The sequence below is a fragment of the Ranitomeya variabilis genome, chromosome 3, assembly GCF_051348905.1.
Source record: "Ranitomeya variabilis isolate aRanVar5 chromosome 3, aRanVar5.hap1, whole genome shotgun sequence".
Taxonomy (NCBI): Eukaryota; Metazoa; Chordata; class Amphibia; order Anura; family Dendrobatidae; genus Ranitomeya; species Ranitomeya variabilis.
Genome location: NC_135234.1, coordinates 612,326,646 through 612,342,009, shown reverse-complemented (window position 1 = coordinate 612,342,009; position 15,364 = coordinate 612,326,646). Strand labels below are relative to the sequence as shown.

The 15,364-nt window shown below is 43.8% G+C and overlaps 1 protein-coding gene across 2 annotated transcripts in view; it reads right to left on the bottom strand.

Annotated features, from left to right (window-relative positions):
- Positions 1 to 14,001, bottom strand: part of LACC1 (laccase domain containing 1) — a 31,699-nt gene extending 17,698 nt beyond the window's left edge. Inside the window, exons 1-2 of one of the 2 annotated variants that reach the window (XM_077297349.1) lie at positions 13,936 to 14,001; positions 6,341 to 6,945 (exon numbers count right to left, since the gene is read on the bottom strand). In XM_077297349.1, coding sequence (XP_077153464.1) covers positions 6,341 to 6,938 — 598 coding nt within the window. In that variant the 5' untranslated portion in view covers positions 6,939 to 6,945; positions 13,936 to 14,001. Of the gene's footprint in view, positions 1 to 6,340; positions 6,946 to 8,174; positions 8,309 to 13,935 lie in introns of those variants that run through there. The other variant, XM_077297348.1, reaches the window with a different exon arrangement.
- Between the last annotated feature and the right edge of the window lie 1,363 nt (positions 14,002 to 15,364).

Below are 15,364 nucleotides of genomic sequence, written 5' to 3'. Positions count from 1 at the left end.
GTGGAGGCTGAAAGAAATGGAAAAGAAATCATTAACAGTTTTATATCGCCATCTACAGGATATTAGGAAGAATGCATCCAGCCTTTGCCAACCAGTGTTTTATACAAATGGGGACCATAGCTGAAGAGAATGTATAGGGTATAGAGAGCAGATGCACCTGTGCCTTGGTGACTAAGGGTACTGTCACACAGTGGCACTTTTGTCGCTACGACGGTACGATCCGTGACGTTCCAGCGATATCCATACGATATCGCAGTGTCTGACACGCAGCAGCGATCAGGGACCCTGCTGAGAATCGTACGTCGTAGCAGATCGTTTGGAACTTTCTTTCGTCGCTGGATCTCCCGCTGTCATCGCTGGATCGTTGTGTGTGACACCGATCCAACGATGTGTTCGCTTGTAACCAGTGTAAACATCGGGTTACTAAGCGCAGGGCCGCGCTTAGTAACCCGATGTTTACCCTGGTTACCAGCGTAAAAGTAAAAAAAAAAACACTACATACTTACATTCCGGTGTCTGTCCCCCGGCGTTCTGCTTCTCTGCATTGTGAGCGCCGGCCAGCCGGAAAGCGAGCACAGCGGTGACGCGGTGACGTCACCGCTGTGCTTTCCGGCTGGCGCAGGCACAGTGGAGAGAAGCAGAACGCCGGGGGACAGACACCGGAATGTAAGTATGTAGTGTTTGTTTTTTTTAACTTTTACGCTGATAACCACGGTAAACATCGGGTTACTAAGCGCGGCCCTGCTCTTAGTAACCCGATGTTTACCCTGGTTACCCGGGGACCTCGGCATCGTTGGTCGCTGGAGAGCTGACTGTGTGACAGCTCCCCAGCGACCACACAACCACTTACCAACGATCACGGCCAGGTCGTATCGCAGGTCATGATCGTTGGTAAATCGTATAGTGTGACAGTACCCTTAGTGGGACCAAACCTCTCTGACATAAATTACAAAATTTTTGACTGGGGTTCAGAAGCTTCAAGTTATGCCTCTGTGTGCAGATATTTTGGACAGTATGATAAATTGATCTGTTGTATATCCTTCCAGACAGAAATACCAGAAATACTGCAATAGGACTCCAGGATCCTTTTATAGTGCACTTAGCTCATTGGTGTCATTAAGAAAATGCAAGGTAAAAAATATGGTTAGTTGAAAAAGGACAGTTCTTCTGGAATAAGGATGAACATACTGTAGCTGTATGAGCATTGTTTCCTGTGCAAAAGGTAAGATTAATATAAAAAAAGAAAGAATGAATGACAGAAAAAGAGAGAAAACATATAGAATACATATAGAAGTCTGTGTACTGGTGTATATATGCATCATTTTTGGTGAAAGTTGGACAAATGGTGGCACCCTGACCCCACCTAGTCCCATCTACACTTTTCTTGTAACTTTTGAAAAACATCAAGAAGCAAAATACAATTGCGAACTGTAACACAAATAAGGCATGTGCTCTAAATTGCAACTTTCTTTTAGGCGGGATCAGACGAGCGTATGAAAAAATTGTCCAAGCTCCATTCAGAGAACTAAGATGATTTTCATCCATATTGTCCTACGTGTGTCTGGTTTTTTACGACTGCGAGACATCCATGTGGCATCCATTTTTATAAATCAACATTTTCAAATGGACATGATATATTGTCAGTACCGTCAGAATTGCTGGTATAGTTGGTATAGTCAGTACTGTCGGTATTGTTGTTATAGTTGGTAGTTTCAGTACTGTTGGTATTGTTGGTATAGTTGGCATTGTCAGTACTGTCGGTATTGTTGGTATAGTTGGCATTGTCAGTACTGTCGGTATTGTTGGTATAGTTGGTATTGTCAGTACTGCCAGTATTGTCGGTATTGTTGGTATAGTTGGCATTGTCAGTACTGTCGGTATTGTTATAGTTGGTATTGTCAGTATCTGATGGAAGGCCAGGGTCATAGTCATAGCCGAGGATTGCGGTATATTGGTGGCCTGGCCTCCCATCACATATATACAGTGTCCATTACTCATCAGGATGGATTATAATGAGGTCAATCTGGGCAGTAGCCCAGGGCCCAGTGGTGTGGGGGGGCCCTGGGCTACTGCTGCATTACTGCCCTGACTGGCGTATGGGGCACAGTGGGCAGAGGGGGCCCTCATCGGGCCCCGTCTCATCTGCTCACCAGGCCCCTACCGGCGCTGCGGCAGTTTAATGCTATTGACGTGCGGGCCCGTGCCCGCATGTCAATAGTTAACAGCCACCAGCCAATCGGAGGCTGGCATCTGACGTCATACGTAGCGCGCACGTCACCGGCGTCTGACGTGATTGTCAGTCACCGGCGAGTGCGCGCTTCAGCTGCGTGGAGGGAGCTTTGCCGCAGGAGCGTGGCCAGGTGAGAATAACTTTTTTTTTTTTTTAATTGAGAGCAGCGATCTGGGGGGCCCAGGGCAGAATGCTGGAGACACTGGGGACAGAGATGCTGGACACAGATGAGGGCACAGATGCTGGAAACAGATGGGGGCAGAGATGCTGGACACAGACGGGGGCAGAAATGCTGGACACAGATGGGGCAGAGATGCTGGACACAGATGGGGCAGAGATGCTGGAGACACTGGGGACAGAGATGCTGGACACAGATGGGGCAGAGATGCTGGAGACCGATAGAGCAGAGATGCTGGACACAGATAGTGGCAGAGATGCTGGACACAGATGGGGCAGAGATGCTGGACACAGATGGGGGCAGAGATGCTTGACACAGATGGGGCAGAGATGCTGGACACAGATGGGGCAGAGATCCTGGAGACACTGGGGACAGAGATGCTGAACACAGATGGGGCAGAGATGCTGGACACAGATGGGGCGGAGATGCTGGACACAGATGGGGGCAGAGATGCTGGACACAGATGGGGCAGAGATGCTGGACACAGATGGGGCGGAGATGCTGGACACAGATGGGGCGGAGACGCTGGACACAGATGGGGCAGAGATGCTGGACACAGATGGGGCAGAGATCCTGGAGACACTGGGGACAGAGATGCTGGACACAGATGGGGCGGAGATGCTTGACACAGATGGGGCAGAGATGCTGGACACAGATGGGGCAGAGATGCTTGACACAGATGGGGGCAGAGATGCTGGACACAGATGGGACAGAGATGCTGGAGACACTGGGGACAGAGATGCTGGACACAGATGGAGCAGAGATGCTGGACACAGATGGGGCAGAGATGCTGGACACACTGGGGGCTGAATGATGGACACACTGGGGGCAGAATGCTGGACACACTGGGGGCTGAATGCTGGACACACTGGGGGCAAAATGCTGGACACACTGGGGGCTGAATGCTGGACACACTGGGGGCAGAATGCTGGACACACTGGGGGCAGAATGCTTGATACACTGGGGGCTGAATGCTGGACACACTGGGGGCTGAATGCTGGAGACACTGAGGGCAGAAATGCTGGACACTCAGGGGGCAGAAATGCTGGACACTCTGGGGGCAGAAATGCTGGAGACACTGGGGGCAGAAATGCTGGAGACACTGGGGGCAGAAATGCTGGAGACACTGAGGGCAGAAATGCTGGAGACACTGGGGGCAGAAATGCTGGGGACATAGGGGGCAGAATGGAGATACGGGGCAGAATGGAGATATGGGGCAGGATTGGAGACACTGGGGGCAGGATTGGAGACAGATCGTGCAGGATCATGGGGCAGGATTGGATCATGGGGCAGGATGGATACGATGGAGACAGATGGGGCAGGATGGGGAGATCATATAGGGCAGAATGGATACTCATGAGGGCAGGATGGGAGAACATATGGCATCGGGCCTCGTCTCATCTGCTCACCAGGCCCCTACCGGAGCTGCGGCAGTTTAACGCTACTGACGTGCGGGCCCATGCCCGCACGTCAATAGTTAACAGCCGCCAGCCAATCGGAGGCTGGCAAGTGACGTCAGCCGCAGTGCGCATGTCACCGGCGTCTGACGTGATTGTCAGTCGCCGGCAAGTGCGCGCTTCAGCTGGGTGGAGGGAGCTTCGCCGCAGGAGCGTGGCCAGGTGAGAATAACTTTTTTTTTTAAATTGAGAGCAGCGATCTGGGGGGCCCAGGGCAGAATGCTGGAGACACTGGGGACAGAGATGCTGGACACAGATGAGGGCACAGATGCTGGACACAGATGGGGGCAGAGATGCTGGACACAGATGGGGGCAGAGATGCTGGACACAGATGGGGCAGAGATGCTGGGAACACTGGGGACAGAGATACTGGACAGAGATGGGGGCAGAGATGCTGGAGACACTGGGGACAGAGATGCTGGACACAGATGAGGACACCGATGCTGGACACAGATGGGGCAGAGATGCTGGACACAGATGGGGGCAGAGATGCTGAACACAGATGGGGCAGAGATGCTGGGGACACTGGGGACAGAGATGCTGGACAGAGATGGGGAAGAGATGCTGGAGACACTAGGGACAGAGATGCTGGACACAGATGAGGGCACAGATGCTGGACACAGATGGGGCAGAGATGCTGGACACAGATGGGGCAGAGATGCTGGACACAGATAGGGCAGAGATGCTGGGGACACTGGGGACAGAGATGCTGGACAGAGATGGGGGCAGAGATGCTGGAGACACTGGGGACAGAGATGCTGGACAGAGATGGGGCAGAGACGCTGGGGACACTGGGGACAGAGATGCTGGACAGAGATGGGGGCAGAGATGCTGGAGACACTGGGGACAGAGATGCTGGACAGAGATGGGGCAGAGATGCTGGAGACAGATGGGGCAGAGATGCTGGACACAGATGGGGGCAGAGATGCTGGAGATCTGTGCAGTTAGTTCTTCCATAGGGTTTTTCTTGCTACATCCCTATATGTTGTCCTGTTGTAATATGAGTGAGAATGTAAATCTGTTCTCCCTTAGTCAGTAGCACAAAGCTCCCTCCCAATATTCTTGGTCAGTCTGCTTATAAAAAATGAAATACACATAGGGTAAGGTTTAGAGCCCCTTATATAGTGTTCAGATGTCAATAATAATTTCCACCTGTCCGATCAGCTTGCAGGTCGGAGAATATCCTCCCCCACCATCCAAGGGCAAACATATCATTGGTGCAAAGTGTGCACACAAAGAGGGGCCCATATACTGTTGTTGCACAGGGGCCCTCTTTCGTCTGTGTCCACCACCATCTGTTGTGCTGCTGACGGGTCTAAGGGGGAACAGATTTACTTTGTAAATCATCACTTATGTTTATTATCTTGTGTTTATTTTGTAACTTTTTCTATTACTGAAGATATTTTGAGTTTGGGTCATCTGCTGATTGTAGGAGAGGTGTTCGTGTGCAGCACTCACATCACAGGGATCTTTTATTAAGGAAAGAAAATAGATTAAATGTAGCAAGATGAAGGAAAACTAAGCAAAATAATAAATCACTTACGGTATTTCTGTAATAAGCACAACAACAATAGACTTTTACTGGCAGTGCCCTGTCTGGTCTGCCAATGAGTCTTGGTGTATTTACAGGAAGAATTATGTGGCCAGGTAAACCAGTTCTGTAATTAAGTACTAAAGCTCAGTTACCAGCAAGGGTTATACAAAAACACATTGCGGATGATGACATGATGAGTCTGGAAACAATAACACTTCTGCTCTACCTTTGGATATTCTTAGGGTATGTGTCCACGTTCAGGATTGCATCAGGATTTGGTCAGGATTTTCCATCAGTATTTGTAAGCCAAAACCAGGAGTGGGTGATAAATACAGAAGTGGAGCATATGTTTCTGTTATACTTTTCCTCTAATTGTTCCACTCCTGGTTTTGGCTTACAAACACTGATGAAAAATCCTGACCAAATCCTGATGCAATCCTGAACGTGGACACATACCCTTAAACTAATCTATAAGATATTGTCCAACATCTACTGCTTAAACAGAACATACAGACCCTGAATCATCAAGACCGGCGTTGTTCACCTTTGGTCTTGATGAGGGGCGGGCTGAAGTCAGGCCCTCCTGATTCATACTTCTTCATGAATCTAACGAGTGGCGTCTGCCTCCGAGGGCCATGCCAGAAATCTTACTTCAGTTAGCTACTGGAGTACGATTTCTGGCATAGGCAATGTCATAGCTTGTCATAAATTAGAATTAATCTGAATCATGAATTGTCCTCCTCCCACCATGCCCCCGTCCCTCCCCAGCTCTGCCAATTTTGTCGAAGCTAGGAGAAACTGAAGTGAAAACATCAAAAGTTGCTAAATGTTGGCGCAACTCTGAGTTACACCTATGTTTTGTATCTTCTCAAAGCTTTTACACCAGAATTCTGGAGTGAAACCTTTGCTGAATCTGCCCATTGTATTCAAACTACATTTACCTGGTATTTTCTGTGAATTAAGAATGACCAGCTCGCCTTTCAGGCTCGGGAGGCTTTGTAGGTGTGATTTGATGTTTCTCCTTGCAAGTTTTTCAGAGTCCTCATTGGTCAATTTATTCTTTTCTGGCTCTGTGCCACATTGTTGTATAATGTCCCCATTGTCAGGATGTGCATTAAAATATTCAAATGAGAATTTGTACACAGCAGTAAAAAGTTGGTCAATGTATACATCCATTTCTAGTTTCCTCTGCTGTGGTAGAATAATAAGTGCAGCGCTTTTTCTCAGTTCATCTATTTCTTGTTTGATGGTATACAGTATAGCAGCCATATTTGTGTCTTTCACAATCTTATACCCATTTTTCAAACTATCAAGGTCCACTTCTGGTATGCCAAAAAGTGCTTCTGACTTGTTTTCCTTATATATAGGATCCTGGTGGCACATGAAGTAAGTCAATGGTATATCGGTGCCATAGCGTTTTTGACTAATACTCCAAATGTGCTGTAAAACTTTGTCATTGTTAAGACTTTTACTTTTATGACATCCAAAGTCAAAAAGGTCTATGAGTACAACTTCTTCCATGCAAGTTTCTTTAACCATATTTGTCCTGAAATGATTAAAGGCAAAATTTTGATAATTATGAAAATAATATAAGTCATATTTAATATGCAAATTGCCTCTTCAGAGAGGAAGAAAACTTGAACTCTACAGCGCCACCTATTGGAAGCGATCCTACAAGTCATTATCAACCCTTTAAAGAGTCTTCCAATATGACTTAGGATAAAAGCCAAATCAGCATCTCAATTTGCAGACACGGTGTTTCGGGGTATTGCCCCTCATCAGTCCAAAATATGAGAAATGATTTTGCTGGGTGAGAAACAAGTCATATTAGCATGAAAAATTAGCTTTGCTTTATCAATCACTTCAAACAACAAAGAACCAAGTACAGATGGTAGTATATCTAGTAGACTGTACAGATGATAGTATATGTAGTAGACCTCCCTGTGTTTTGGAAGCTTGAGCCTTTTATTTTGAGCCTCCAATCAGTATTCTGTTTCACATCATTTGGTGCACATAGAACCAGGATAAGAATATGTAAACTAAATAAACAGTAAAATGCCTCACTATACTCAATATTTTCTTTATTGATTTTGAACCTTTATTCTACATCTATTTTTACCCATGATACCTATGCAATCATCTCCTGGGTTCATATTATCAGGTAATATAACTTCTCTCTGTGTGCTCTAGAAATCCTGTTTTTCGGCTTATTTTGCAGTTTTGCATATATTTACAGACATATCATGGCACTGCCTGATAGTTTCTTATTTTAAGGACTCAAGCTTCCCAACATGTCATGACTAAAAACTCACCTGATCAAGCTTAAATTGTGGACTAAGCTCTCCATCAAATCAGCATGTCACTGACAAGGCACCATTGCGTCATGTTCTTTTCCCCAGAAATATCCAGAGGAAGAGCATATTCCACAATCTGTAGGACATCCCTTTTCTTTTGATTTTTTTTGTTTTCACTTTCAGCAGAGAGACACCAGGAAGTGGTTTACACAGTCGTTGCTGCATTTTTATTATTATGAAATCACAATTTGATAGCTTATACTTCAAAAAGACGCTGCTGCTAAGCCTCTTTAACCCTTCTATCCAACCACTCTGCTGGACTAAGATGAGTTGGTTTCTTGCTAAGCTTTAGGGCAGCCAACTTTTTACTATCTCTTCCACAGCTCACACTGACCCAGCAAAGACTTAAAAGTCTCACTGTCTCTCACTATTATCTCACCATCTCTTAAAAGCAACACTTGAGACTAATTTTCAAAATCACCTTGGGTCTCTGGATCTCCCATTCCCTTTCTCTAGTCCACTGGTAACGTGTCCATCATTTTGCATACCTCATACTGACTGTACTTGGGTCAGTTTGCTCAATCCCATGCAGCAGGTCCCTTGCGCTAAGCATTGCTTTTTTATCACCAGTGTCGGGCACTGCATGGGTCACATTGGCAGAGTCTGGCAATGCAAAATTAACATATAATAAGAAACATAGACAATTTTCTGTAAGGGGAAAAGAGATTATTCATTTCCCCCCTAGCAGACGGGCCTAAAAAATCATGTAGAATTGTCTGTGCCGCCATTATTTCATTTTTCAACACAATCCTGGGCCATCCTGCAGCACTGATACAGTATGTCATGTCATAGGTTCTATAATTACAAACAAATAGGCTTCTGTTCCACCAACCTTATGCCACTTTTGAAGAGATGAATAGTAAGTTCTACTGTTGCAGGTTGTTGTTAATACAATAAAAAACTACTGAATTTTTATATGTACTATTTATTTAAAATGTGTATGTACCGTAATTTAATCAAGAGTAATATATCAATATGGAAGATGTTTTGCATTAATCCAAACAAACTGAGCAAATGGAATAAAAATTATATAAGTAAATAAACAAATGCCATTGTAAAATAAACAGGCAACCAGATGAACACAAATAGTTCTCATGTTATAGTATAATCCATGAGACTGGTAATTACAGCACAATAAAAGATTGAACTAAATCTTCCTTGTCTGATAACTTCCTCTAAACACTGCGGATAATAATGATTGCTTACCTTCTACAATCCATACTCAGCACTAAAGCCATATTTCACAAAAAGATAAAGAAGGAATTAATAGCGGGTAGTCACACCAATGTTGTCAATATTGATGTCCCGATATTGGCAGTTGGCAAAGCTTCACAGGTGTATTGGGGGCATCAGATGTGCATGTTCCAAAAACTTTCCTAGCACACCTCCAACTGGATTGCTACAGGACAGTGTTTGGAGAGCATTCCTTCACTGAAAACAATATTGTGACTGCAGACATCATCATCTATGCACCGACAGGCACATAGACTGTAATGGTGCCGGCAGAGCCAACATGCCCCTCTGATGTGCACCATTTTCAGGAGGTGGACAACCAGACGCAGTTTACTTCGGTAGGAGTACTTGCCTGAAAATGATGCACATCAGAGAACATATTTGCTCTGCTGGCACCATTACAGTCTATGGTCCTGTCGGAGCATATGACCAAATTTCGTTTTGCAGAGGGTTCAGATGTATGTCCAATGAGGCCACCAAGCATATCCTAAACGCAATGTGAAAACACCCTTATCCATATATCTCATGAGATGCCATTTCACTTTCTTACTTGTGTATTCTTGTCAACTGGCAGTAGATATACCGTATTTACAAATATCTTTCATAAAAGGGTTGCCCACTATTTGAACAACCCCTTCTCAATGACTATATTCCCCCTTAAAAAATAAAACAACCCTTTCCTCCGGTGTCGGCGCCATTCCTGCTACACTGGTGATCAGTCACTGGTTCTCGCCTGTCATTCAGCAGCTAAGTGGTTGCTTCACTCTCTCTTCCTTCAGATGAAACTGGCATCAAGAAGCAGTGAGAGTTGCTCTTCTCTGACCTCCGATAAATGTCAATAATGTCTGAAGGAGTTAAGAATGAAGTGGCCACTTATTGGCTGCCAGTCTCATGTGGCATAGCAATGTTCCTCAAGTCCCCGGGACCAGGCGCCAACATTGCTGAAATTACGTTGGCACTGGAGGTGAGTAAAGGCTGTTTTTATTTGACAGTGATGGAGAAGTGGCTGTTCAAGTAGTGAACAGCCCCTTTAAACAATCATTGCATCCAATCTATCCATTTTCTGTCTATATTATATACATTGCAGGAGCAAAACATTCTAAAAATGTCAACGTTAATTCTTCAGCAAAACCCATTCATAGTCGGTTTGGATGGACATGCATATGTTCTGAATGGGGACAGGGGAGTAAGTAACTGCTACACACTGCTGGAGGTGACTTGTCTTTCTTGAAAAGAAAATCATCAGGCAATAAAACTTAACAGATGTCAGGGAAGAGTCAGGAGGTCTCCATGCTCATAAGAGAACCAGATGGTCACACCAAAATCAGCAAGTTTGGCCAATTTTGCTATTTTGCGTAAGGCCACCTTCAAGAACCACTCCGTGTTTTATTTCACCACCAGATAGGTATCAGTAATGTATGTTCCCTGTGTGTAGTAAAATAATTACCGGTCGCCATCTTCTACTTTTCCCAATGCTGCTATGATCCTTTTCTGCACCCCATGACAGGAGTTGTGACTGGTCAGATCACTAGTAACATAGTAACATAGTAACATAGTTAGTAAGGCCGAAAAAAGACATTTGTCCATCCAGTTCAGCCTATATTCCATCATAATAAATCCCCAGATCTACATCCTTCTACAGAACCTAATAATTGTATGATACAATATTGTTCTGCTCCAGGAAGACATCAAGGCCTCTCTTGAACCCCTCGACTGAGTTCGCCATCACCACCTCCTCAGGCAAGCAATTCCAGATTCTCACTGCCCTAACAGTAAAGAATCCTCTTCTATGTTGGTGGAAAAACCTTCTCTCCTCCAGACGCAAAGAATGCCCCCTTGTGCCCGTCACCTTCCTTGGTATAAACAGATCCTCAGCGAGATATTTGTATTGTCCCCTTATATACTTATACATGGTTATTAGATCGCCCCTCAGTTGTCTTTTTTCTAGACTAAATAATCCTAATTTCGCTAATCTATCTGGGTATTGTAGTTCTCCCATCCCCTTTATTAATTTTGTTGCCCTCCTTTGTACTCTCTCTAGTTCCATTATATCCTTCCTGAGCACCGGTGCCCAAAACTGGACACAGTACTCCATGTGCGGTCTAACTAGGGAATTGTACAGAGGCAGTATAATGCTCTCATCATGTGTATCCAGACCTCTTTTAATGCACCTCATGATCCTGTTTGCCTTGGCAGCTGCTGCCTGGCACTGGCTGCTCCAGGTAAGTTTATCATTAACTAGGATCCCCAAGTCCTTCTCCCTGTCAGATTTACCCAGTGGTTTCCCGTTCAGTGTGTAATGGTGATATTGATTCCTTCTTCCCATGTGTATAACCTTACATTTATCATTGTTAAACCTCATCTGCCACCTTTCAGCCCAAGTTTCCAACTTATCCAGATCCATCTGTAGCAGAATACTATCTTCTCTTGTATTAACTGCTTTACATAGTTTTGTATCATCTGCAAATATCAATATTTTACTGTGTAAACCTTCTACCAGATCATTAATGAATATGTTGAAGAGAACAGGTCCCAATACCGACCCCTGCGGTACCCCACTGGTCACAGCGACCCAGTTAGAGAGTATACCATTTATAACCACCCTCTGCTTTCTATCACAAAGCCAGTTACTAACCCATTTACACACATTTTCCCCCAGACCAAGCATTCTCATTTTGTGTACCAACCTCTTGTGCGGCACGGTATCAAATGCTTTGGAGAAATCGAGATATACCACGTCCAATGACTCACCGTGGTCCAGCCTATAGCTTACCTCTTCATAAAAACTGATTAGATTGGTTTGACAGGAGCGATTTCTCATAAACCCATGCTGATATGGAGTTAAACAGTTATTCTCATTGAGATAATCCAGAATAACATCCTTCAGAAACCCTTCAAATATTTTACCAACAGTAGAGGTTAGACTTACTGGCCTATAATTTCCAGGTTCACTTTTAGAGCCCTTTTTGAATATTGGCACCACATTTGCTATGCGCCAGTCCTGCGGAACAGACCCCGTCGCTATAGAGTCCCTAAAAATAAGAAATAATGGTTTATCTATTACATTACTTAGTTCTCTTAGTACTCGTGGGTGTATGCCATCCGGACCCGGAGATTTATCTATTTTAATCTTATTTAGCCGGTTTCGCACCTCTTCTTGGGTTAGATTGGTGACCCTTAATATAGGGTTTTCATTGTTTCTTGGGATTTCACCTAGCATTTCATTTTCCACCATGAATACCGTGGAGAAGAAGGTGTTTAATATGTTAGCCTTTTCCTCGTCATCTACAACCATTCTTTCCTCACTATTTTTTAAGGGGCCTACATTTTCAGTTGTTATTCTTTTACTATTGATATAGCTGAAGAACAGTTTGGGATTAGTTTTACTCTCCTTAGCAATGTGCTTCTCTGTTTCCTTTTTGGCAGCTTTAACTAGTTTTTTAGATAAAGTATTTTTCTCCCTATAGTTTTTTAGAGCTTCAATGGTGCCATCCTGCTTTAGTAGTGCAAATGCTTTCTTTTTACTGTTAATTGCCTGTCTTACTTCTTTGTTTAGCCACATTGGGTTTTTCCTATGTCTAGTCCTTTTATTCCCACAGGTATAAACCGCTTACAGTGCCTATTTAGGATGTTCTTAAACATTTTCCATTTATTATCTGTATTCTTATTTCGGAGGATATTGTCCCAGTCTACCAGATTAAGGGCATCTCTAAGCTGGTCAAACTTTGCCTTCCTAAAGTTCAGTGTTTTTGTGACTCCCTGACAAGTCCCCCTAGTGAAAGACAGGTGAAACTGTACAATATTGTGGTCGCTATTTCCTAGATGCCCGACCACCTGCAGATTTGTTATTCTGTCAGGTCTATTAGATAGTATTAGGTCTAAAAGTGCTGCTCCTCTGGTTGGATTCTGCACCAATCGTGAAAGATAATTTTTCTTGGTTATTAGCAGAAACCTGTTGCCTTTATGGGTTTCACAGGTTTCTGTTTCCCAGTTAATATCCGGGTAGTTAAAGTCCCCCATAACCAGGACCTCATTATGGGTTGCAGCTTCATCTATCTGCTTTAGAAGTAGACTTTCCATGATTTCTGTTATATTTGCTGGACAGACCAGAAGTTACTTCTTAATGTAGGCAGTGTTCCCCAAATCCGGTCCTCAAGAGCCACCAGTAGATCAAGTTTTCAGGATTTCCTTAGTATTACACAGGTGACGGGATTCTTGATCCTACAGCTGATGCAAGTATCACCTGTGTAATACTAAGGAAATCCTGAAAACATGACCTGTTGGTGGCTCTTGAGGACCAGAGTTGGGGAACACTGATAGGTGTATGAGACTCAGAAAGGAGGTCTCATAGACTTACACTGAGATAAAATAACAACTAGTAGTGAGTTCCAGCCAGCTAGAGCTTCCGTCAAAAGATAGCAAAGAAGAACCATCTCACTCGCACTGATACATGTCTATTTCAGATGGTCAGCACTTCATTCATTTATTTGATAGTTCCTGCAGGAGTAAGCTGAATAGATATATACATATTAGATGGAAGGTCTTGGAGGGCAAGAATTAAATAATACATTGTGAGCACATAACTAATGATGACTGCTCTAAGTTGACTTATCCAGCATGTGTATATCTTTGTTCCATAGGGTTTGCAGCACATTGAGGTTCACCAGTCGTAGCAAGTATTATGTATTATTCAAATGCTTAACCCTCAGCGAAGCTTAACTTAATCAGAAAGCACAACTGCAACAGGAAGTTAGCATAATACAATATTAGGATTTCTGTCTACACGTAAGTAACTGTATTACATCCAAATCAAGTTGACGGTGAATCCTCACATGCCTGAGATCGGCATTATTCTGCCTTATTGTACGATCCCCAAACTCCACAATTTTTCCTTATAGGATCTTCTGATTTCAGCAATAAACCCCATATGAGAAAGTTGTGTGACTTACCGATCTTTGACATGCAGATACGTAGCTGTCAGTGAGTGCAGAGTTTACTTCCTTAATGCACAAGAGTTATTAGTGACACTGTGCACACGTAAAATCCAGTCTCCTCCTCCTTTACTTCCTCAACAGCTTCAGACAGCTATGAGTTGTTTGCGTAAGGATGAGTGTAGAATTGCTACACAGTCACATTCCCAAGACTTTCGTCAAAAATGAAATGACAATGTAATTCAGGTAAACACTTGAGCACTATAAGTTATTTCCTGGATTACATTGAAATTTCTTGAAAAACTACACTGAATTTTCCTTCAAATAAATTCAAAATTTACTTCACCCCTTAAGGACCGTGCTACCTTGTACATTGATGACCAAGCCTCATGTTCCAAATCTGACCAGAGTCACTTTATATGGTAATAACTCTGGAACACTTTAACGTATCCCAGTAATTCTGTGAATGTTTTTTTCGTGACATGTAGTACTTCATGTTAGTGGTAAATTTTAGTCTATACGATTTGCGTTTATTTATGAAAATATCGAAAATGTGACTAAAAATTGGAAAGTTTTGCAATTTTTGAAACTTTACATTTTTATGCCTTTAAAACAGATAGCTATACCACACAAAAAAGATAGCAAATTACATTTCCCATATGTCTATTTTACATCTGCATCATTTTTGAAAGATTTTTTGTTTGTTAGGAAGTTAGAAAGGTTAAAAGTTTATCAGCAGTGTTAGGCCGGCCTCACACTAGCGAGTTTTACGGACGTATGAGCGCATAAACTACATCCGTAAAATACGCATTACACATGGCCCAATGAATCTCTATGGCCCAGCTCCTATCTGCCGTATATTACGCATCCGTAATATACGGTCTTGTACGGCCATAGAAAATCGCAGCATGCTGCGTTTGTCACCGTATTGCGCAAAAAAATCGCCAATGAAAGTCTATGGGGGCGAGAAAAATACGGATTCCACACGGACCAGCAGTGTGACTTGCGAGAAATACGCACCGGTGTTAGTGAAAAGCCGGTAATTCAATTGCCGGCTTTTCATTTCTCCTTCACAAACCCGACAGGATATGAGACATGGTTTACATACAATAAACCATCTCATATCCCCTTTTTTTTTGCATATTCCACACTACTAATGTTAGTAGTGTGTATGTGCAAAATTTAGGCGCTGTAGCTTGTAAAATAAAGGGTTAAATGGCGTAAAAAATTGGCGTGGGCTCCCGCGCAATTTTCTCCGCCAGAGTGGTAAAGCCAGTGACTGAGGGCAGATATTAATAGCCAGGAGAGGGTCCATGGTCATTGGCCCCCCTGGCTACAAACATCTGCCCCCAGCCACCCCAGAAAAGGCACATCTGGAAGATGCGCCTATTCTGGCACTTGGCCACTCTCTTCCCATTCCCGTGTAGCGGTGGGATATGGGGTAATG